Source organism: Gavia stellata, chromosome 2 (assembly GCF_030936135.1).
Source record: "Gavia stellata isolate bGavSte3 chromosome 2, bGavSte3.hap2, whole genome shotgun sequence".
NCBI lineage: Eukaryota > Metazoa > Chordata > Aves > Gaviiformes > Gaviidae > Gavia > Gavia stellata.
This window is the reverse complement of record NC_082595.1, coordinates 16,164,600-16,189,094: the sequence shown is the minus strand read 5'-3', so window position 1 is coordinate 16,189,094 and position 24,495 is coordinate 16,164,600. Positions and strand designations below refer to the sequence as shown.

The 24,495-nt window shown below is 42.0% G+C and overlaps 1 protein-coding gene across 1 annotated transcript in view; it reads right to left on the bottom strand.

Annotated features, from left to right (window-relative positions):
- The window catches only part of TTC7A (tetratricopeptide repeat domain 7A), a 176,922-nt gene that overhangs the window by 104,572 nt on the left and 47,855 nt on the right, over positions 1-24,495 (bottom strand). The window contains exons 11-12 of the mRNA XM_059827702.1: positions 12,910-13,014; positions 1,903-2,020 (exon numbers count right to left, since the gene is read on the bottom strand). Of these exons, the coding sequence (XP_059683685.1) occupies positions 1,903-2,020; positions 12,910-13,014 (223 nt within the window). The remainder of the gene's footprint in view (positions 1-1,902; positions 2,021-12,909; positions 13,015-24,495) is intronic.

Genomic DNA, 24,495 nt, shown 5'->3' with positions numbered 1-24,495 from the left:
GGGGAGTTGCTATCTTTCTTTCAGCATGTTCTACTCTTGCTTCCTCACTGTAATAAGCTATTTTTTAACAATACTAATGAAAAATGTCTCATTGGTGTAAATTTGACATTTTCTAGTAAAATGCTGTTCCAGATTCATGATCATCATAAGTATGCTTTTAAAGGACTTAATCCATTTTATTGAAATATAACCTGAAAGATGGAAATATACTCTTCAGATTTCCCTCAAATAACTGAGTGACTGACCCTATTGACTTAAAGGCTAGAGGTACGAGAAGGCAGATATTCCACTGTTTCACAACATAAATAAGATGCTAATCTGTAAAAAAATCCAAGGCAGTTGTTGTGAAGACTGTTTCTTTTACATAAAAAAGGACACTTATTACAACATCTGAACTAATGTCTTGAAAATTCAAAGACGACTTCTCTTCCAGAAGAAAAGTTTCCAACTTGCATTTCTCTGCACCTAAGTATTTTTAGAGCCAGAGTACAGCACATGCCTCTACAACTCCATTCTTTAGAAACCACCTTCTTTCCATACTGAGGATAACAAATAGATCATAATAAGCTAACATAGATAACCTTCTATCTCTGAAAGTAGTCTCTAGCATCTTGTATAGCTTTAGGGACAGTTTAAACAAAATCTAGGCAAAACACCCTGAAAAGCTCAGCTGTTAAGCAGAACTCAATGTTTAATGAACTTAAAAAAAATATATATAGATGTGAAAGTACAGGCTAGGAAGGACATATGTCTCTTGACATGAACTTTCTAGGGGAAACTATTCTGAGGCAGAGAAATGGAGAACTGCAGAAAGCTACAGTGCCTGTTAGCCTCCATGTTGGAAAGCAGTTCTCAGAACAGCTGATCAGATATGGCTGGCTGAAAAAATACACTGACTTGCACTACTGAAGAGTACAAGCCACTTCCTCATACACATGCCTTGCAGAATTCTGGTGTAACCTGCAAGGCGAGCATACTTCCATGACACCATACAGTCATTTTAGCTTTGTTTCAGCTCATTTGCTGGAAGAAGTTGGTTTGTTTCTATGGGACCCATCTGACAGAAAAGCCATTGCTTGCATGTGGGCAGGACTGCCAAATTGATTAGGAAACACACTACCTCAGCCGTTATTCAAAAAAACTATGTTAGAAGGCCTACTACCTATGTTAGAAGTCATAGAAGAAACAAAGACTGTTCCCACCTGTGAGCTTGATGAAGGTCAGAGCTAGAACTCTCCCAAACACTGGGACTTAAAGCCCTTCTGGCTACCAAGCACCAGATCTGCAGGAACCCATTGTCCAGTCATTCAAAAACCAAGCAAGCAGCATTAAAATAAAATAGTTCTTACATTCAGTGGTCTGTATCTAGTCAACATCCACACGTACCAGTGAGGTAGATATTTTTATCTTGTTTACTTCCAAGCAGAGAAAGAAACGACATCACAGAGAGGTTGAATCTCTGTGGGGAATCAGTATCACGCCAGGAATTGAAGTCAGGCATTTCTGACTCCAGTTCTTGGATTGTGTTTCTATATGTGATTTACGAGTGTGTGACAAAAATATGAAAATAGATGGAAAGTTTGACTTTTTGTTGTCTAAGTAAGTGAAAGAAATGTATTACAAATATACAAGTAAAGCACACCAAGCATTGTCAGCTACAGTCAGATTATCACCTCCTAAGCAATGATTTGCATTTCCTCCTTTACCTAAAAACTTCGCTTTTATTACCACAGAAGGCAGTTCTCTGAGCAAGTGAACAGTCCCCATTTGTCTTGCAATCTGATTGTTTTTCATGTCCAGTCAGCACTAAATGCAGAGTTTCTACTAAATTTCCATTGCTTGCACTGAAGACTTTGAACAGATGACCTCCATACAACATACTTGACAAACAGTGCAACTCACCATCAGTAGCTTGAAGACTGTATGTCAGGCCCAGTGCCAGGTAACCCTTTGCTAGGGACTCTCCAGCATCCTCACCCAGGTCTATCACCATTTTAGCAAAGTATTCTCCTTCTTCCAGCTGCAAAAGAAGTAGATTGAGACTTATAGGCATTTCTTCTATACTTGCTTCAATAAGATGATCCCAGTAAACTTACAGGCAAGTGATCTGAGAGCCATTCATACAATGGCTTTCAGTGATCACAGTAAACACTCATAGAAAGGAGGACGTAGAAGGTCAGATTAGCAGACCTTGGTGCACATGCACAGTTTTGAGAAAAGTTTTGTTTCTGTTTTAAGCATCCGCCCCAAACTACTTCCAGATGTTTAAGGTTAACAAAGGACACTATCTTATTTTTATATTTCCCTTCAGGCATGCTTCAAATCATGCAACCTGAAATACAAATGTTGGACCAACTGACTACTTCTACACTATCCTAGCAGTACACTGAAAGGTCTAACAAGTTTCTTCCTTCAAAGGAAGACCATCTAGTTTTGCTGTATGATGTTTTTAAAACTTAGCAAGTTTCACTTCCTTTTAAAACGTTACAAGAGTAAACCAAGAAAGCACTTCACTGCAAGCTGAGTTCAGCTGCTGCTTGCAGTTCTGCTGCCAGAAGAAGGAGGCAGCAAATTCAGGACACAAATTTTGATCTGAAATACCACACGACCTTAGCAGCTCATGCTGCACTAGCCACATTTTGCATTTTTTGCATAGACACAATTTCCCTGAAAATGCATTTTACATTACAGATTGTAATGGGAAGAGAAAGCAATCACAGCTTCTCAGGATCAGTCTCCAAAACAGTGAAATATCTAAGTTGGTCTCTTCTACTACAGTACAGACTGCTCCCCCCAATCTTCCTTTCCAGCTGACCACACAGATCTAAGTCTAATGAAAATATAGAGCTTTAGTATCTTTAAAATCTGAGTTAATGATAGTTTTAAACAAAAAATAATTTGAATATTTTATTAGAGAATAGAGCATTCCTCGTTTCTAACCTTAAACTCTCATTAATATCACTCACCCATTATAAGTAGAAAAGACTAAGACCTGTAGACCATACATATCTGGAAAGGTGTAGGTTGGCGAGGTACAGGCAAAAGCTGAAAGTAATGCTTTAAAGACAGTGAGCCTACAGGAAGACCTCACTTCTGTACAAGATAGTCTGCAGATCCTGTCAACCATAATCACAGTCATCCCTAATCAAGAACCAGACACCACTACAATATCTGAAAAATCCTCCTTTTGGAAACTTTTATTACATGACAACTGAATCTCTGGGATGGGGTTGTTTAGTTTTGAGGAAGTACATTTTTGTTTGAAGTCCCACTGTTTTAGATGCAAGTACTGCAGACGTAACTGAAACGCGCTCTCTTAATACTCAGCTTTGTCAGACTTCAGCACCTCGTAGTTCCTTAACATCTAAAAGGAGTCACCTGTAATGAACTGGAATCAAAATGTACCAGCAGACCAAAAAATTTCCTCTGCAACGATCTGTTAATATGCTACCTATGAACAGAATCTACTTGACTTGATATACTATCCTGTCAATGGGCCTCCTAGTTACATCCCTTGAAGACATTCAGCTGACCACATTAACTAACAGCTTCGTAAACAAAGGAGCTGGTATTTATTAGATGGTATCAAACATAAGAAAAAGATTACTGTTAATGTAAGTATGAAAAAAGGCTGAAAAGTGCAAATGAAGAAGCAATCTCCACTGCTTGGGTCTTTTCCTCACTTGTACAGCTCCCTGAGGCCATACAATTCAAACTAGATGTAGACCAATAGTTCCCAAATTTCTGAAACCTCAGATCAGTAAGCCCAATGACCAATGTATATTTTATCATCAAACTCTTCCCTAAAAGCCCTATGAAAGCATTACAGTCTTGCTGATTGCCTAGTCAACATGAATCTGGAAACTACTAACTGAAACAGGAATACCCCCTCGGGGCATACTTGAGGCTACCAACTGAATTGCAAGGACTGTCTTTAATAGCATAATCCAAAGTCTGCTGAAAACACTGGAAATAGTCCTACTAACTTCAATGATGCTCAGATGAGACCCTTTAAACTCTGATCTCCTCAGGAAGACTGAGATTTGTTCTAGCAGATTTCTTAATCCTGTCAGTAGCCCTACTGACTTCCCTGCCACATACTGAAGTGTGTTCTGGACCAGAGCCTAGGACAATGGAAGAAGAAAATGTCCCATGACTTGCCACACACACAAAAAAAACACCAAACAAAAACACACAAAACCAAACACCCAACCAAAACCACCAACAAAAAAACCTTCCCATGAAACAATAACTGAATTCTTCAGCTCTCAGGAACTTTTATGTAAGACACAAAATCTCTGCAGCCAGAAAATTAATTATGCACCTCTTTTGCCACCATAAACAGCTATAACACCCTCTTTCTTCATTGTTCCTCCTTTTCTCCCCACACACACTTTCATCCAAGTAGTCTTCATAGATGAAGAAAAGAGCTGTACAAGAAATTCTAATGACTAGCGAACAAGGGTAGGGGTGGGCAGAGTGTATGAAAAAAGAGATTAAATGAAAGGTTTGGAGTTGAAATGGAGACATTTGAAATTGGAGAGATTTTGCTCCATTGTTTCTCTGAATGGTCACCTGATGGTGTTTCCAGTCTCTGACTGATGGCCTACGCTGCATAAATCAGCAGCACACCATTCAGCTTTCTTGCCTGCCAGTTATCCAGGGCCACCTGTGAGTGTCAGATTAATCTATTGTATGAATAATTAAAAACACAACTTTTCAGAATAGCTAAAAGAGCACTTCTAGCACAAACAGTCTTGTATACATTTATTTATATTAAACACTAATAGCACTTTGACCAGCCAAAGACTCTCATGAATGCAAACTTGGGTCAGCTGAAGGCTGCTTTGAAAATAAGTGGCCCTGCAACCTCCAGCTCAGCTGGTTCTGTTTATGAGAGCATTTATTTTTCCTTCTTACAGCACTCAGCCACTTCACCTGCCAGCCCTGCTGCGGCTGTCATCTGCCCCCTCTTCTCCCATTCTCCTACTCTTCAATCATTCTGGGGAAGTGTGAAAAGTCAAACCTTTCACTCACGTCACCCACTGTGAGGTTTCAACTCTCCAGTGCATCAGTCTTGCTGATTGCCTAGTCAACTATGAATCTGAAAACTACTAACTGAAACAGGAATATCCCCCTTGGGGCTACCAACTAAATTGCAAGGACTACCAGATTGCAGTCTGGATGAAAACTCCCTCTCCATACACCTGAGTGAGGGATCTGTGATCTGCCAGTAAAGCTATGTCTGTGGGGGTCCTTAAGCATATGAGATGTATCCACTCTGTGCTGTAGTAATGGGAAAGGGAGGAGGGAAGGCCTCCAAATGAGGCATCAACCCCTCTGGAGTCCCACCAGATACAACCATTCCCAGCTGCAGCTCCTGCATGCTGCTACATGACCAGCATCAGGCGCTGCTCCCCTTTTCTCCTCTCCCCATGTGGTGCTGGGTATGTCAAGTCTCACCCTATGGGACTCCTAGAAGTTGTGAGCTCGAGGTACACAGAAGTGAGCTGAGTGGCAGAAAGTTTATCAGGAAAAATCAAGATGTCCATTCCTACTCCTACTGCACAGCCAGAGGCCAGCCTCAATATGAAGGGAACCTAAATGGTTCATTCTCTTCAGAGGAGGACTCCAATCTTAAGGTGACACAACACTGCATTGGAAAGGCAAGGAACATGGATCAAAACTTGTTATAGACCCTTGCTAGTAAGCTTTAAGCCACAGGATGCCACACGTCCTCCCCCACAGCAGGCATGGCACAGCATCACTTTGTGATTAGGAAATGCACAGTGTACTGCTGTTACCTGGTCACTAGCAGCGCCAACAGCAGCTCCCAACACCATGGAAAAGATATTTCTTTGGGCATCAAGAGTGCTGGTAACAGCTTGAATTCAGTTTCCTTAGAATCACTACTTGTTATTCTCTCAGAAACAAGCAAAAAACCAAAGTCTTAGAGCCACACAGGTATACCTCCTATTTGGCTCTTACTGTTCTTACATTCTTCTGCATACTTTGCACTGAATAGCTGGCGGAGAGAAAGGTGGCACCACAGGTAGCAGGGAGAGGTTCCCTGCCTCCAAGACATGCATGGAAGAAAGCTCAGAACGCAGGTGTGGGGGTAAAACAACCTAAAAGGAACTTCTTGTATTTTGAACTTAAGCTGTATAAACTGTCAGGAGGCACCTGGAAGAACTAGCTAAGCGACCTCTCTACCACACCAGAAACAAACACAGACCTGGCACCTGGAGAGAGACAAGCTGCCAGACTGTGAGCTGACACCGATAAGATTGTAATACTGTGGGGTTGTTGGGTTTTTTTTTTTTTCCCCTTCAACGCCCTCCATCATCTCTGATGGAAAAGGAACAGTTGTTAGCTGCGTAACCCTGAGGGATGTTTTCCCTGAAACAGAGTGTGGCTGTTCCAGCCCCCCTTGTTATTTGACCACAGGTTTTGGTGTGTGCTCGAGCCAAGCCCAGGGGCATACTGACAAGGGAGTGGGGAACAGCAGGTGCTGTCCCCTGGCCTACTGCCACCCAGCTGGTTTCCAACTGCCACCCAGCTTGTTTTTAGAAAAGCTCGAGCCCTACCCCACTGAATCAACACCCTCCAGGACTGTAAATGGGAGCTGCAGTTCTCACCAGTATGGATTTAGAACAATTGAGGACAAGCAAATTGATGATGTACAGCAGCATAGAAATGGCACCTTACTGTGCCAAAAAAGAGGAGTGCATAAGGGAGGAGTCAGGAAACACATCAAGTGACACTGGACTTAGGACAGCAGACAAGGTTAGCGAAGCAGGGGAGTTTGGACACCAGTGAGACTGAGCGATACGCAAGCACGTAAGAGACCCACAGCCTACCGAAAGGGTATTGATGCAAAATTATGCATGGTATTAACTAGTTGGATTAATATCTTCTTATAATTTTCATTATACTGGGTTATAGGTATAGAGACTAATTGAAAGAGGAGAAAAAATTAAATTTTGGGAAAAGAGAATGAGAAAAGGAAAAACACATAGGAAGAAAGTGGCCAGTAAGGCATAGTATAACAGAAAGGTTTTGTCCCACAGCTGATCACAGCATACAAAGCTAATCGTGTTACATATGTCAGGAAAAAAAAAATCCTGTGCTTTTTATTGTTGGTCTAGTCAGCATTTTCTCCATGTGTCACCAGTGCTAAGCCCACCAACTTACTCTGCATGTAAGCTCAGCCCCCAGCACTTAGGAATACTTGGGCCTTTCCTCCACTGTAGAAAGAGTGGTTTGTTCACAAGGGAGACGCACAGAAGGCAAAATTCTTGCTAATTTTTGATGTCTAAAACCCTTGGGATTGCCCCAATAACAGTAGCTGTGATGTAACCAAGAATGTCTTCTAAAAGACGGAAGAAACCTCTAGTAGCTCTTTACCATTCACTGCTTTCTCAGTAGCCTCTCGCCCTAGCAGTGTCAGTCCTCTAGAGTGTCCGCTCAGCAGGCAGAATAACTCCAATAATGGGACTAGATTTGATCTTTCGGTATTATTCATACTGCAGTAAGACCTAAGCATTTCCATGCGACTCCAGTCATAAGCAACTTGGTACAAGCACATGCACAGCATTTATTATTATCTATAGCGACAGGGTCAACAACGGACAGAAGGAGAGAGAAGCACTCTCGGATTAAGAGGTCTATGAAAGTAATGAATGATAAGCTGTTACCTCAGAAGTATGCAGCTCTAAATCTACATCCTGCCAACCTTCCCGCCCCCTCCCCCCATGATGTATTGACCTCATGGTATGTCTTACTCACTTTTTATGAGTCCGTGCATGGTCTGGCCTGGCCCGACACACTCTCTTCTCCCCCTCCCTGACTGATGGCACGATCTCTGTCTTCCCAGCAAAGTGCTGGAGCAGAGCACTTCACTGTGCACGTTAGCATCGGTGAGTTAAAAGAAATGAGGGAAATGTCCAAGTGGCACAGCACCATCTTGCACTGCAGCTTTTGCCATAGGGTAAAGTCCCTCCAAAAGCTCATACTAGCTGATAATACAGACATCTTTTGGTGCTACCCAAGTTTAGCACAGTAACAGTATTTCTGTTGTATCAACTGTGGGGCAATGAAAATAGTAAGAACATGCCTCATGTCTTCCTCCTCTTTGTCAGACCAGAGTCCCAGAAGATTCAAGACTATCCTAGAACTATAGTCCATTTGCCTCTATGCATGTTTACAAAGTTTTCAACGTGCCTCCAATAAAATCAATGGAGTAAAAGGCACCAAAAAGCATCATAGTAACCCTAAATGCCTTTAAATAAGGCTCTCAAAATGGAGGAATTCAGTATTTAACATTTGCCTGTAGGCAGAAGTTCTGGTTTTAGTATTTTTACAACACCTGCCATAACAGAGTCCTGGAGAGCCTAGATTAGTTGTGAAATTAACAGTACTATAGTATTAAAATATTAAAAACAACAACTCATGCTGCAACTCAAAGTCACTGCCAAAATAGGCAAGCGAGCATTCAGCTGAGGCCATGCCAGGGAAGGCTGAGTGAAAGAGAAAATTGCAGAAAGCCTTTTAGTAAGTGGAACTCTGAATTTATAGTAGACTAAGGCAGGACACCCTCAGTATGGACATATTCCACCGTAAGCTACATCAACTTTCCTATGAAAATTTAAAACAATACTCTGAATTTCAATAGTCAAAAACTTCACAGCACATTCTGGAAAGCTAAAATACAGCTGGCTAAACACAAATGGGCTTTGTGTTCACTTCCTAGAATTACTCACATGTGAGTTCAGCAAACTGTTGTGCTGAAACCCCAGCAAACTGGAAGACCAGGCAGCATGATGCCTCAAAAGTAATTCTGAGCCTATGTCTACATAGACATAGAAATATTCTGAGCCTAATGTCTACAAAGACATTTAAAACACATGTGTAATGGGCTAAATACAGTATAAAAGTTCCAAATTTCCTGAAAGCTTTTGTATCATGAGCTTTATTTAGTGCAGGTCCAACTGCATCCTGACCAGAAAAGTGTGGCCTATATAGGTGCACAAGTTTTGGAGTTTTTCTGGTCCTCCAAGACAACTGGCATAAGATTTAGAATTAATGAAGTATTGATGTACTGTTCACTCTGCTTTTTTTTTTTTAATTTGTGAAAACCTGTAATTCTGAAAAAGGCAACCAAAATATTGCTTTCATCACTCAGTTGTTTACTGCAGGCCCAATCCTGCAGTAAATGGGGCAGATCATCTGTTGATGTAAGCCAACACAGTGCCAGTAATATGCCAGTGGAGTAACGCCAACTTACATCAGCTAATAACCTGGTCATACTGTCACAACAGAAGCTGGGGGTGTTTAGTTCTTTTCCACATCAGGCTGTGTTATATATTGATTTGCACGGCACAGTATGAATGTATGCATGTTTTTACTTTCATTAATTCTGCACTGAGAGATTATTTCATAGATGTGATCTGACCATCCTCAATGTTGTAAATCACTATGGTACATTTCAATTAATTTTTTGTTCTCCCTGGTTCTTAAAGTGTGCTGAGAAACCATGTACAAAGACAGCAAAACGAGTCAAGTGACCACTAGATTAATCAGGAAAGAAACTGTCCTGTGGTCCTCATGACATTGTAATTATCCAGCTGCATAAATGTTTTGGGGTTTTTTTATTGCTAGTAACTGAAATAAGACTAAAGTACTGCTTGTCCATTGCCCATAAACAAACCGAGTACAATACTGCACCAAAAGTACATAATAGACAGATGCAGGACATATAAATTAGCTGTTTTATTTGGATAAATGGTGATCTGATTTCGCCCTTTTCCTGCCTAGCCAGCAATCAAGTACATAGATATAAAATATGATTAATTTCTCAATTAGGAAATATATGTTCTGAAAAGCAAGATACATTCGAGTATTTGTAACTGTTAATATTTGTCCATTAGACTGTTCCCGTGCCATGTCTATCCTCCTTTCTATTTATACTGGCATTGATCAGTTTGTTCACTTCCAGTTTAAATGATTCAATTCTGATTTGATTGCCATGTAATTTAAATGCAAATAATTACTGTAAGGATGACATTTAGAAAAACAGCTCTGCTAAGCAGGAAGGTCTTTATTAGGCACAGGAGTTTGCCAGTAATATCAGAACCATCCCTTTGACTATGAGATGTGGGAACCTATCATTTCAGTTCTTATAAAAGATGCTCTGATTACCCTTTAACTCCCCTTAATTAAAACTCTTCTATACCATCAAGTCTGGTGTCAGGGTAGAGCACAGGCCACCAAGTGAAAGAAAGAGGGGAGAGGAATATTTTTAATTTGGTTTTAGTTCCTAAGTTTGCGCTCCAGATAAACTGCAGTAAAATTACCCTGTTGTGAAACCACATTTGTATTTCATACTGCACCCCAGTTCTGAGTCAGGATCTGATTGAAAAACACTGAAAAGCATCTCACACAATGGAAAAGCAGTAGATAGAAGGAAAAAACCCTCTTACTTTGCAATAATCAAAACCAGCTCATTTTTCCCTTCTTTCTCCTATTTTTTAGGGTTAGACTGTTGCTTATCAGCTCTGCCATGTATGAGAAGTCTGGAGATACTGGATTGCCCGAGGACAGAGTAGTGACTGAATCACAGTCTCACCTTCTTTTCTAAGTGTCTTTATAACAAGGTATTCTTTATATGCTAGCTGTGCTAGCAGATCCAAAGAGATGTTGGGGAAAGCACCAATGAGAAGGACAAATCCCAACTCTGCCCATTTCCTGGCATAGCAGCATCTTCAATTGGGCTCATAATTTCACATTCAACTCCTCATCCGTCACAGTCAGCAGACTTTAATGGCAACATTTGAAATTTAGTCCTCAATAGTGGGAGCTGCATAAACACCAGGGTAGCACATGAAAAAAAAAAAAAAAGGGATTCTATGCCATTTCTTTTCTCACAGTACAGAAATCTTGTCCTTTCACCTCAACACACAGCAGTGATCCAGTGTTTGGTAGAGTGCCTATATTAAAACTTTATTGCTCCTGTTAAACATAAGAACATCCCAGGGATCTTGATTTTAGTATGGAGTCTCACAAGATGCATTCACTGTATTTCAATTTTATCCAAAGGCTAGTTATAGCAGGGGTCATACGTTTAGCAAATATCAAGAGAGCACAGCCTTCTTGAAGTCACTATTTGTGTTTAGAAGTGATCAAAGTCAGTCAAATCACATCTGAATGGACCATTCTGCTATTTGCTTTGGTTCCTTCTCTCAGGATCCTGAACTTCACCACCCTGTAGTCGTTGCAGCCAAGGCTGCCCCCAATCTTCACGTTCCCAACCAGCTCTTCCTTGTTTCTAAGTATCAGGTCCAACAGTGTCTTCCCTCATTGGCTTTATGGCCCCAGTGCCTTCCCCTTGTTGGATTTGTGTTCACAGAGCAGCAAGGCAGAAGAGTAAAAGATTTATTTGCAATATGGAGATCCCAAGTTTGCCTCCTATACTAAAATTCAGGCTCCTAGACAAAAATTAGCCTGACCTCAGAGAAAGATTTTCCTCAACATTTAACACAACTGTTCTGCTAGGTTTTAATTTTTTTTTTGCCTCCTGGCAATCACTGAGACAGCAGAATTGCCAGGGGAAGCTGTCAGGGTCTTGCAGTTCCCCACTATGGCTCCAAATGAATGCAGGAATTTAGCCCATGAAGTTCCTCTAGCTTCAGAGCCTACAGAGTAAAAATTATCAATATACTTGCTGATGTTTTAGACTAATTACAAGTTGATCTTGCTTTGAAAACTTCAGAGATACTAATAAGAGTATTCAACACATTTGTAACACCTGGCTTTCATATTGTTTTAACATCTCTAAAAATCAGAAAAAACTTACTTGCTTTATTAAAAAAAACAACATTCACTGTTACGACTTTCAGCACTCAAAATTTAGATACTGAGCTAAGGGTACAAGAGAGTTAAATTGCTCTATATAGACAACAGAGGTAAGTTGGGTAGTTCAGCAAGGATTCCCTCAAGGCCCTCAGACCTGAAAGATTTTTCCTAGAACAAGGTAATTCCCAGTTTTTGCTGACTCATATATAAGTTTAACCATTATAGTTTGAACAGTATAGTTCATTCAAAAACATACATAGCCAGATCTCCTCGCTGATGGTGGTATAAACTGATACAACTCGATTAAGTTTAGTTGAATACCAACTTTCACCAGATAGGGATGTAGAGGATGGGGAGGTGGGGTGCAGGGGGACACAACAACAGCAGATCTAGCCCCTACAACTCTTCAACAAAATCTGCTCAGATTCTTCTGGTATTTTCTTTCATACTTTCTCGCATCTTGTTTTACTTATATTAGCAATTACAATCCTTCACTGACTGCAGGGACACCTCGTGGTGAGGACAGGTGAAACCAGCAGGCTGCCATTCAATTAATTAAACCAAGCAGCAAAAGACTGACAGATGTTTCTGCTCCTTGGGATAATCAGAATTTCACAGGCACAGACTTCCACTCTGCTTCTGGGTCATACATTAACACATCCAGAACAGAAAACACTGACACAGCAACTTCAAGACCAAAGGACTGAGTCATCCAGCAGACCTGAACTCTCTAACTGTCCACTTATAATTATTAACTTTTGTCTTCCAGGGGCTACAAGAGTGGCTGATTCAACTCAACACTCAGTTGAAGAAGCAGTCCCCAGAATGGCTGTTACAGCTTTCCCCCCTTCTCCTTTGTTTCATGTGCCAGCAAAATGCATTTCAGTGACTCACTGCAAAATTTCTTGCTGGGATTTTTTTTTTTTTTTTTTAAAGGCATGCATGTGTGTATGACTTTTAACAGGGATTCCCTTTCTCCCCACTGCAACTACATTGTGGCACTGTCATTGCAGCACCTGATCCATTACATAATAAGAATTTTATCAGCTTGCTTACCCAGTGCAGTGACCCAATGCAGACCTTGGCAGCCAGAAGAGGAATGGTGGGATCTGTAGGTCGCAGTTTAGCACACTCTTTGAGCACTGACACAGCATATGCTGACTGGAGGAGGACGAGGGGGATGAGAGGAGGAGGAAATAAAAAAGGCTGATTAGACAATGCTGTTACAGAGCCCAAGCAAGATATTTCAGTGAAACACACAAAGAAGTGCCATGAAGTAAAGAATCACATGTCAGCAACAAGTTAGCAACTTTATTCCCGCCTCCACACACACAAACACGTGTGCGCGCATGCGCATGCAAACACACACTCTTCCCACGCTCAGAGGAAACATGCCAAAGAACCAGCCCTGGTTGTGTACTTTACAAGAACCAGTTTTCCTCAGCCACTAACGCACTGGATATTTTAACTCTGCCCTCCCAATTCATAAGAATTCTGTTATAGTTTTCGTTGCACACAACCATCTTCCAGTAAGCCAGAAAAGATCATACAGAGCTTATCCTCCAGTACGTTAACATTTTAGGCCAACTCTACTCAGAGAAGTTTGTGCAGCTAAAGTAATCTGCTCTGTAGACTGTTTTGTGTCTTCCCCAGTTCCAGAACATACAAGAACACAACTGGGATCCCACCGTGCAAAGGGTGCAGCAGGCAACTGCAGAGCAATAGTTCAGCAGGTGGTCCGAGTAGCATGTGTTAGAAAGAAAGCCCATAAAACTCCTGCTGTCTTTCTGGTATCGATTACCATTAATGAATGATGTTTATTAAGATTAGCAATTAGATAGCCCTTTTGATTCAATGTGCTCAACAAACATTACTTTTTACAGCACATATTCATGGCTGCCACATTTCAGAAGGCTTAAAGGGGAATTAGGAAAGCTCTGGTCTGAAATGCTAGTGAGAAGGTCTGGTCAGCTGATGAGGTGGTGACAGAAGTTGCCTTGCCACAGTCTCCTAGCCCACCCCACCTGGACCACAGTTTCTTTCATGTTGCCAACCCTCCTCACTACTGACCCCTGATCCCCCCAATTACTCTCATCCTTGAGCTCAAGGGGAAGTTTTCTTCTCTCAGAATTTCTCCTTACATGCCCCATTCCTCCCAAACTCTTCAGCATGGTCCCAAGATACACACAGGCCTTGCTCATTCAGCGTTCCCTCTCGGAAGAACATTAAATAGTCATGGCTTTTCCACGTCACAGGAAAGCAGCAACGGAAGCTTGCAGAGTCAAACTAACCACTATTCCTGTCAGGTCCTGGCCATCTCCTCCTGACCCTGACCCCCAGGGGCTCTCTCCACCAGAGCTCCTGCCAGCACAGGCGGCTGGGTCTGGCATCTGCTCCGGTCCCCTGCAGCCGGCAGCCCTGCACCGCAGCTCCGCACTCCCACTGGCCATCAGTACCTCCCCTCCCTCACACCACACCGAAGCCGCTTCGCCTGCTGCCTCCTCTCTTCACAGAGCTGAAGGTCCACTTCTTGCTAGGGGATTCAAAAACCTGGATAGGAGTTTGCTTGGAAGGGAGCCTGGGAAAAGCAAAAAACAGATGTACAGCCGCCCTGCCCATGCTAAGGCAAAGATGGGTTTTGTAACCAAAGACATTCCGCAGCAGCGGAGAGCAAACTCTCCTGCTTGAAAAGCTTGGGTACCTGCTGCGTGGTCTGAAGAAGAGCCACAGTGTGGCCCTACGTTCTCCAGGCTGCTGCCACCTACCTAGAACATCAGGTATCATCAATAAAAGTAAGGAAATATTTGCTAGTTTACAATCACAAATGCACAATTTGCCTAAAGCCAGAAGAAAGCTTGTCTCAGAGCAAAGATGGGAATCAATAAACTTTGTCCTAGAGCTTAAACTGTTACCTCACCCCTCTCAGAAATAAAGACTTGGGTAATTCAACCCTGAGGTACAGGAATAAACACATCGCTGTGCTCTGCTGTCACGAGGTGACTAACATCCCTCAGAATGAGCCTCCCTGACACCTATTTGTTCAGAACAAGTAGTGTCTCAGGTTTTAATGCCACCTTATTCCTCTCTCTCACAGAATGCTACCTGCACTGCAGGCAGCTGGTATTCCCAGTAGTACTGCTGGACATGTTGGAAATGCAAGCATAACCCCACAAGGGTCCTAGCCTGGCACATCATCTTCCTGCCTATATTCCAGCTCCACAGGTGTTTCTGGACAAGAAAAACCCAAAGAGTAGAGCAGAACAATATGCACCTTGCCAGTCAGTGTATCTGCAGCTGACCACCCCCCCCACCCCACCCCTTGTCATCTCACCATGCAAAAGTGAACTGAAAAGTCCAGGTATGTAAAAGACTGTATGCTGTCCAGTGCCAACGCTTTCAGAAACAGATACAAACTGAACGTGTGGTGGTTTCTCAGCTACCCATTGGCAGCATGACTGCAGGGAAAGCAGAAGGCACCTGAGACTTGGTGACAGCCACCCCACGGGCCAGCACAGCCAGCACTAGCACAAATCAGAGCAGTGAGAGGCCTGTCCTAATTTGGGCCACAACTGTAGGACCTTCCAGGGTCTAAACCAGAAGAGAAGTGATACAACCTGGCTCCTTGCCCATTCCCCTTGAGCTCTGCTCCCTCCCTGTCCAGAGCCTGTCCATTGAGTAAGGCTGGTCCTCAGGCCAAGCCAACCCTGCAGCCTTCAATAGCTTCAAACCGCAGAGTGCTTCTCATGTCTGCCCTGAGACTGTTTAGGAGGCAACAGCAAAAACAGTGACTACTGAATACCACAAAGCAGAAAATCCTGCCCTGTACCTACACCCAAACACCTCACTCGTGTGCATTCACTTTATCACATGCCCTCAGGAGCTTCTGAACATTCATTTACAGAGCGAGAGCCACAGTTTCCACAGCTTCTAAAACATTTACAAAGTTATGTCACTTTAAAGAAGTTTATAAAATTTGCAATTAAACATACGGAGCAGAAGTGGTTTTAGAAACAGGGTAGCATGATGCCTTTCTCCCCAGCTGCATTTTAAAAATTCAAGAGGTCTATATAATTTCACCTTGAAAACTTTACTCAGCAGAAATTATGTATAGATAATTAAAATGTTAGCCAAGGAACGATGGCAGAAACAATATCCCACTCCCACAGTGACCTTACTTAGGGGAGACTGGCGTGACATTAATATCTTTAAAACACCTTGATATTATATTACAGCCATTAATAGGCAGGGAACAAATATCATCCACTCAGTATTGAATACAGATGTCATTGGTTTGTAATAATATTTAATATGAAACAGTGTTTGTGTAACATTGAAATAATCTGATAATTAAAATGTACATATTCTTTCACTTAGCGTGGGTGGACTAGGCAGCCAAGCGCATTGTTTGTGAGATTCACTGCAAGGCAATAATAATTAGATTTATTGGTGAGGCATATTTTGAGAGGAGCAGAGCTTGAACTCTAAGTGAGTGCATGCTTCCTACACATAATTCTGAGCTTCATAGGGGCTCACATCAAAATTCAAGCCTGGGTTTAAGTTCTTTCTGTTTAGCTTGCTAATTGCTGGATTATAAATGGAACCAGTTCCCAAGGATTTCAGAAAACTAGGGATTTGCTTCTGTGTCTCATTTGGCCTCTCTCTGGGAAAAAGGCTTTTAAGTCCCCCCAAACACACACACCCCTCCGTTAAACAGACATGGTTTAAAGAAATTACAAGCTTGCCAACAGTTGCCTCATGGGCGTTTCAACTTTGTTTACAGGAGGTCTAAAGGAGGAGTTCTCAGCCTTGGGATCCCTCATCAGGTTTAAGGAGATACATGATCATCCTCCCTTTGTTATGACCAACAAAGCACAGAGCTCAAATCAGGTTATGGAGTGAAAACACTACTTTAATAGGAATGTTCAGCCATCAAGAAAAAAAAGGTGAACTGTGTAAGGGACTTAAGAACTTCAGTTACCTGAGCTGGGCATCTCCATCCTTCACATACCACCAACTTTGTGTTTTTTGCGATGGAGACGGGGAAGGACATGGCACTACTGTTCCATATTTAAATCCAGAATCTACAGGAAGTTTGTTTTCTCTATTTTTTCCTCACCTAATCTACTTGCATACAATATTTTTCTTCTGCAGGGAACACAAACCTGCTCCACAATAATTTATGAAAAGAAAATTAGGAAAGGCAGTTTCTGTGAAGCAGCAAGCAATACCGACAAATGGCTGCTTTTGATACAGACTTCTGAAAGAGCTCTATGTACCACATCCAACATGGGGGGGGGGCACTTCTCAATCTGCAGTTAGAAATCACAAGGAAGCTATGAGGAAGGAGGAGGATGGAGAGGACACCTCCCCCCAAGTAATTACAGCAGCCATGGTTTTGAATCCTATAAGGGAGTAAAGCGTAAAGGAAAAACTTCTATCCAAATACAAAACACAACTCCCATTCCCCATTTACTAATTATATAATGAAGCATGCAAGCATACTACTCAAAGATGCTTGCACATGAGCAGTACTGAATGAAGAATAGTCTACAGTAAATTCTCTTTCTTACTTTTCCAAAAGGCTCAAGAGATCTTGCCATCAATTATGGTAAACACATAGATGCTGCCCAAATGCTGGTTCTCCTAGCTCACTCCAACACAATTTTCATTCTTTCCCCTCCTCTTCTCTCCCACCATACCAAAGCAATACACGAAGGACATCAGAGATTTGTTTCATATTTAGAAGATAAAGAAACCATAAATGTAAGTAGAAGGAAGAAGAATTTCCAGACAGTAAATCATGCCAGGCAGACTTGACACACCATCAACAGCTGCCCTTTTCTTGCAAAGGTTCCAAAAACCTTCCTACTTTCTTTTTTTTTGCTTTTTTGGCAATATTTTTCAGCCAGAGGGAAAAATGTTCTTCAAGGTGGTGGTTTTGGTAGACAGCCTCATTCCCAATTCACCTGGCAGTTTAGTACACAGATGAATCTCTACAACTGGTACTGCTTTATTTCTAGCACCATCCCATCTGATTTTAAAAACTGCACTATCTCAAAGGGATTGTGCGGAAGGGGGGAAAAAAATCTTTCACCATTATGCCAGTATTCCCTGTAGCCTGGGATTCACAGTCATCTAGCTATAGATGACCTTGAACCAAGACAGGAAGATGACATAGAGTAAGCCAGCAATTGAGAACTCTGGAATTAGTTGTTTTGGTGTTAGCTTTCCACTGAATTTCTGGATTCCTGTGAATCCCTCAGCATGAACTTTATTCCCCTAAGACATTTATTTCTCTCAACACAGGGACCAATTCTCCCCCTTTTCTTTTACCCCGTGTTTAGCAAATTAGAGCACTGGAGTTAAGCAGCTTCAAATACTCACTTTTAAAAGCACCTCTTAAATTCTAAGATCTATAAGCATAAATTTGTCCTTCCTAATGTGACAAACACCCCATTTCACACTTTCTGGCAAGAAGAGAGAGTTAAGCCTGAAGGCAATTATATAGTCCACCTAGGTATTCTGCTTGACAGTCAGGCATCTTTGGAAATTTCCATTTTCTGTACTATCTACAGCCCACAGGCACACCCCCTTCTAATCTTTCTTTTGCACCAAAGGAAACCAAGCTATTGAATATTCCCTAGATAGCTGACCTTTGTAACAGGATCTTTAACCAATGAATGTTCAATATTTTAACTTTCATTCCCCAGCAATGCTATTTAAGGAGCCATCCGAGGCCTCTGCTGCTCCCAAGGTTCCTGGCTGCAATGCAAAGAGAAATGTACTTTTTTTTATGCCAGTTGCCTAGCAACCAGCCTAAGCTTTTGCAAGGAAACCAACCGAAGGAACAGCCTAAATCATAAAATTTGTCTGCTGTTGCTGCAGAATTATGTATCAAATATATTTATAACTTTCCTTCTAACCTTCTGGAAAGCTGTATGTTGGCAGTACAGGCATGGCTGAGTCAAACTTGAAGCTCCTTGAAGCTGTTAGAGACATCTGCTTTTGCTACACTGTTTAAATAAGGGGAAGTATCCCTTTTTTTGGGTGCAACGCAGATATGAGCAGCTCAGACATTAGCTTGTCATTACTTGGCTATGACCAATATGTATCAGCAACTTGCAAAGGGCTCCAAAATCAGAGTTCATGTCTGTTTAAGACTGGATTCAAAACCCTAAAAATGCTGCCAGCACAAGCCCTGCACAGGGCTGCAGTATCTCCAGCTGCTGAGCAGCCAAGGGGAGCACAGTGACACTGCAAGATGGGCTACGGGAAGAGCTGGAGCCTACTCCCCCAGAAAAACAGCTGAATGACAGATGCCAAGAAGGATGTGATTATTTCCCTTTGTATAACACCAGACACTTCCTGAAGCGTTGTTATTAAGAAAACAATTCAGGTAGACAAGCATCACTCTCTCCTCCTCTTTGCCTTACAGATGAATAAGCACAAGGGATAAGAGCAGAGAGGAGCATTTTGTGTAGCTGAAAGCAGCTTTATCTGCCTGGTTTTGCAAGGTACCATGCTTGGAGCTTAAATCGCCCTACTGCCAACCTATCTTATCTATATGGTAATGTTGACCATTGTCCCTATGGAGCCCTAAGTATGGGCTAGCAGGGGCTGGGGGAGGACCAGCAACGATGCAGCTGTTTCTAAACTCACGCAATTGCTGTCCTAAAGGCAAGCGCTGGGCTGATGGTGTTCCATCAACACTGGACAAGAGGGGCTGGACAGCTGTGTGCCAGGCACCCCAGAAACACATAACCACCATTAGCAATCCCAGCACAAGGCCTGCTGAGCATAGCCCTTGCCTCCAAGTAACTGCTTCCAGCTCCACTGGGCTCTCACAGAGGCTCTTCCCCACAGCCCCCTGGATTACTCCTGAGCTCTTCCTTTATGCACATTTTGCTGCACTTCATCCCCTGAATGAGTATAAGGGGCAAGGGGTAAGAGCAGATTATCCTCTCCTAGCAGATGCTCCAGACTTCCCTCAACTGGCCTGAGACTGTATCACTCCCTACCCCTCCTCTCAAGAAACACATTTCCTAAAGCTTTTAATTCACTAACCAAGTTGTGTTGTGGGTTTTTTTAGGGCAGAAACATTAAATATGAGCATGAAAATGGTTTTATGCACTGTGTGCACTAATAATAATAATAATCAACATCCACTGGACATGAGAGATCAGTGTAAAACTGCTGCGAGTTGAATGGCTCAATTAGGGTACCCAGCACTTTTAGATTAAGTAGACTCGGTGTTCACAGAATAATTTCACAGCTATCCCTGAAAAATCCTCCCTCACTGTCCTCAGGAAAATGGCACATCCCTGTCACTAAATACAAATCTTGTCTCCTTGGTTGGCAGGGAGAAGAGAGGCATCAATGTTGCCTCACGTTGTTCAAGGCACCTGTTTTATCAGTTTATCTTTCCCTTAAGCAGCATGACAGGTAAGAAAGACACTCACAATGCAGATCAAGAAGACTTTCTGAAGTACTGTCAATTTAAGCTAGAGACCAATTCCCACAATGCACTTCTGAGCCTCTACTCCCAAAAAGCTCCAGTGACACTTTGGGACACTGAGGCTGGGTCCTATGTGAGGCTGTTAGGTGTGGAAGGGGACAGAAATCTGATCAAGAAAACATGTAACTGATCCAACTGGTCCGAGGCCAGGAAAATGCTTGCAAGTGCACAGGGAGCCTATTTCACATCCCTTGTGCTTGTAACACATCGTCTAGACAGTATGACAATTTTATCTCCAACTTCAGATACATCAGTAGAGCTACCCTAGTCTGCAGGAGTGCTGTGTGCTGGTAATCTCCACGATCTCCAGTGGAAACTGTTTAGCTGAAAAGCAGCAGCAGAAAACAAGTCTGCCCCAAACAGCTGTCTCTCTCTTCGCTACTGTGAAGACTACAAAGTCTTCTCTACTCTGTAAATAAGAGTTTGGTCCTTGCTTTCCCCATTCTGCTGAATACAGGTCACTTTACTTTTTCAAAATCTTGAGACAAGCAGATGCAACCTACTGCACTCATTTTACTCTGGCAGCAGGACACTGGCTCATCTCGTTGCCTGAAGACTCTGCCAGATGGCATCCAGCTATCATACCAGTCACCACTCAGACTCCAGCCTATCTATGCATGGCAGCAGAACCAGGGAGCTGCTATGCCCACTCAGCCTCTGGCTGTCGTATTGCCACATCGTGAACATTATTACTAGCAGAAGCAACTTAAAGCAGCTGTGAAGAGTTCAGCATTCAGTTTTCCAGCACCTGTTCAGAAGAACAGGGGTGCTGCATTAGAATGATTTAAACCTTTCTCTTGCCTATCCAAAACTACAGTTGGTGACACAGGACATCTCTCACTATGTCTTTACTACTGTCTAGGCTTTCCCAGCATTTCATCTAAAATTGCGTACAAAAGTATTTCGAATTTCATGGTGGATTTTAATAATTTAAATAAAAATGCTCCTTTTGTTCAGAAAATATACAGCTCAGTATACATGCATTCCCAAGAATGTGTTAAAAAACAACCAGACCACACCATCTTTTGCATTATGCAAGTTGTTGAGAAGCACAGGCAACTGAAATTGCTGTCACTCCATTATTTCAACTGCTTAAGTGGATAGAAGACAGACAGAAAGGTTATGCTTCTCTGAGCTTTTTCATTCACTGTTTTATGAAGCCCTAAGGCCTCACTTGCTCTGTGAGAACTTACTGAAGTGATGTGCCTATTTTTGTTAAGACACATGATTTTTAGAATAATGTGTAAACTCGAGCCTACATACAGTAATGAGCCTATGTGGCTGGCTTGACATTCAGACTGATGACTTGTGAAAAATGACAGTCACCATTTGGCAATTTTTTGGCTGGCAAAGGAAGAAAATAGTTTGAAATTCAACTCGATTGACTTAACCTGAAGATGAAAAATATACAAAATAAAAGTAACACTAGTCAAATGCAGTGTAGAATAGAGGGCAACTTTTAAGAAGGTCAGAGTTTGCAAATCCTAAAAACATGTTAAAAAAAGAGAGACCAAGTTTCCAGCATTTACAGGTTGATAAAACTGCTCCTGTCATACCCAGGATTTATGAGCATGATTTGCTGTACTGCAGAACAAGTAACGCTGCAGGATATGAGATTTCATTACCAAGAAATGAGATCAGGAATTGGCTGTGACTGAGACAGGTGAAAACATATCTTCTACCTATAAAAGCTCAAGTGTAGTCTGCGTTCTGCAGTCTAGACAGACCACACTGTTTTCTCATCAGCTCTTTCTGCTACACTGGAGCACTTACTTTTAAATGAACTCTGTCCTGCTATCAAGCTGTGAAGCAGTATAAAAATGTATGCCACATCTCCCATTAGCAAGATGACGCATTGCGGAGTATACGACAGGAATCCTCAGGGAATACTTTGGGATTAGAAATGAAATACTGCACAGATGGGATTGTTGGATAAGGGAATTCCCTCTGCCCCATATAGGGCTCAGAACATTTAGAGCTTTTACATCAATAGGCAGGATCAGGCCATTTTACCTTGTAAATATTTAAAGGACAGGCAAAAAGACATGACATACTTGAAAATCTGAAAAGATAGGACAGTTATAGAGATACAGATACTTGTGTTCCTTTTTTTTTTCCCCCTCTTAAGTACCAAATATTCAGTAACTTCTAGGGAAGGTGAAGAGGTATGCAAACATATAAGGAAAAGGACACAGTTCTCATGCAAATTGTTAGAAGCTAAAGACCAGGCCCCATTTCTCTCCTCCATAGTATCCTCAGATTGAACCACAATTACTCTCTGGATACACTCTCTCAACCATTAGCAGTTAAAATCTAGATTTGTCCTCTGGCAGATTACTAGAGCTACAGCATTGTCTGCTGTTAAGAAGCAGGTTACACAACCTGTAAAGCCAATAAAGCTCACAGACAAGTCCTGTGAGTATTTATGGGAAGATATTGCGCCTTTCCATCATAGCCTATCTAGTCATTGTTGTCCTCAGTATCAAGAGATCAGGTATCCAGAGGATTTGCAAAGGCACAGAGGGCAGCAACGTGCTAACTCCAGCTGAATGCCAAGGGGAGCTGGACCTGACTTGTAAACCCCCCACCTGACATAGGCCAGTGCAAGGTATTAACACCATGGCACCAAGCTCGTTGTTCACGTATTCCACCAGTAGCTTCAGATTTCCCTATACGTGACTGAGTCTAGCCATCATGTTCATACTTGGAATTGGATTTTGAAATGCTTGTACAGAACTCGCATAGGAATCTGTGAGTCTCTCACTAAAGATCTCCCTTCAGCTCCTGCTGATCTAATATGATTTGTCAAAGTTTTGATGTCTCCTTTTGATTATAACAGATCTAGGAGATTTATGAGATAACTGTGGAGTCCCAGAACAGAGTCAGAGTTTGCAAGGTCCCACCAAGCCGACCCCTGGTGCCTCACAGTGGGGTCACTGCTGACCGATATTTGCCTAAGGTGTTCCACAGATGCCCAGTGACACAGGCTCCACACAACCGCCACAGGTAATCTTTTTCCAGTGTACCACTATCCTTTTTTTTTGCCTCTTAATAGAAAAGATGAACTTGTCTTGCTGCAATTGGAAGTCATCATGTCTTGTCCTACCGACCATAGACAAGATTAACCCTTTCTTCTAAGAGCTCTTGAAGACTTGTTTCTCTCTTGGACTTTTTTCTCCCCTTTAAGGTAAAAATATTCAATTTTTTCAATCTTTCCACAGTCCTGCTTACTATACCCTTAGCCATCCTTGATGCTCTTTATTAGACTTGCTCTTTTTGTTCTGCCATTTTCTTGAAGTATAATGCATAACAACAGACAGTCTTCCAAGATAAGGCTTTGCCTATGCTCACAGAAGTGAAGGAATCCCTTCAGACATCTTCCAAGCTTTGCTGTCACTTATACGTCACAAGATGACAACTTCTTTGCAAAAGCATGCCACTGTATATTCATGCCCAATTTCCACCCTAAAGCCGGTTTCCAATTCAGCTTACAGCCATAAAAGACCAGTAGTAAGTTATCATTTGGCAGATGACTACTAGTTGGTGGTCTCTGCCCAGTTCCACATGGATTCCCCTACTCTCTATGGGCACAGAATATAGGACCATGTGAAGTAGTCCTATGTGCTACCGCACAGCATTAATTTGCTCACACCTCCTAAAAGTGTAGGTGGGGACCCCCAGAATGAGCAAGCTAAATTTTGTACCCTCCTCATTTCCTGTAGGAAGTCTACTCTTTTAAGACTAATAAAGAAAAGCTCATGCTGCCTCTGCCTACCTTTTGCAACCAGACTTCAGTCACCTCAGTGGTTAACTGGTAACTTTGACAAATACTAAACTAATTTAAAAAAAACCTTATGCAAAAAAACATGCCTGTTCAAACATTCACACATCATTTCTTTTTCTACAGTATCTTTTGCACAAAGCACTTCAAAAATACTAACCCTCGCAAACTCTCTATGAAAAAGCATTAAGATTTCCTTGATCAGATAGAGAAACCACAGCTTAAAGAGAGGTTAAGTCAACTGTGCAAAGACAGAGTGAGTTGATGACAGTTTTAGACATCAGTATTTTTCTTAATGCTAAGCACATTTATGTTGAACCTGCTGAGAATGGACAGCTGTATAATG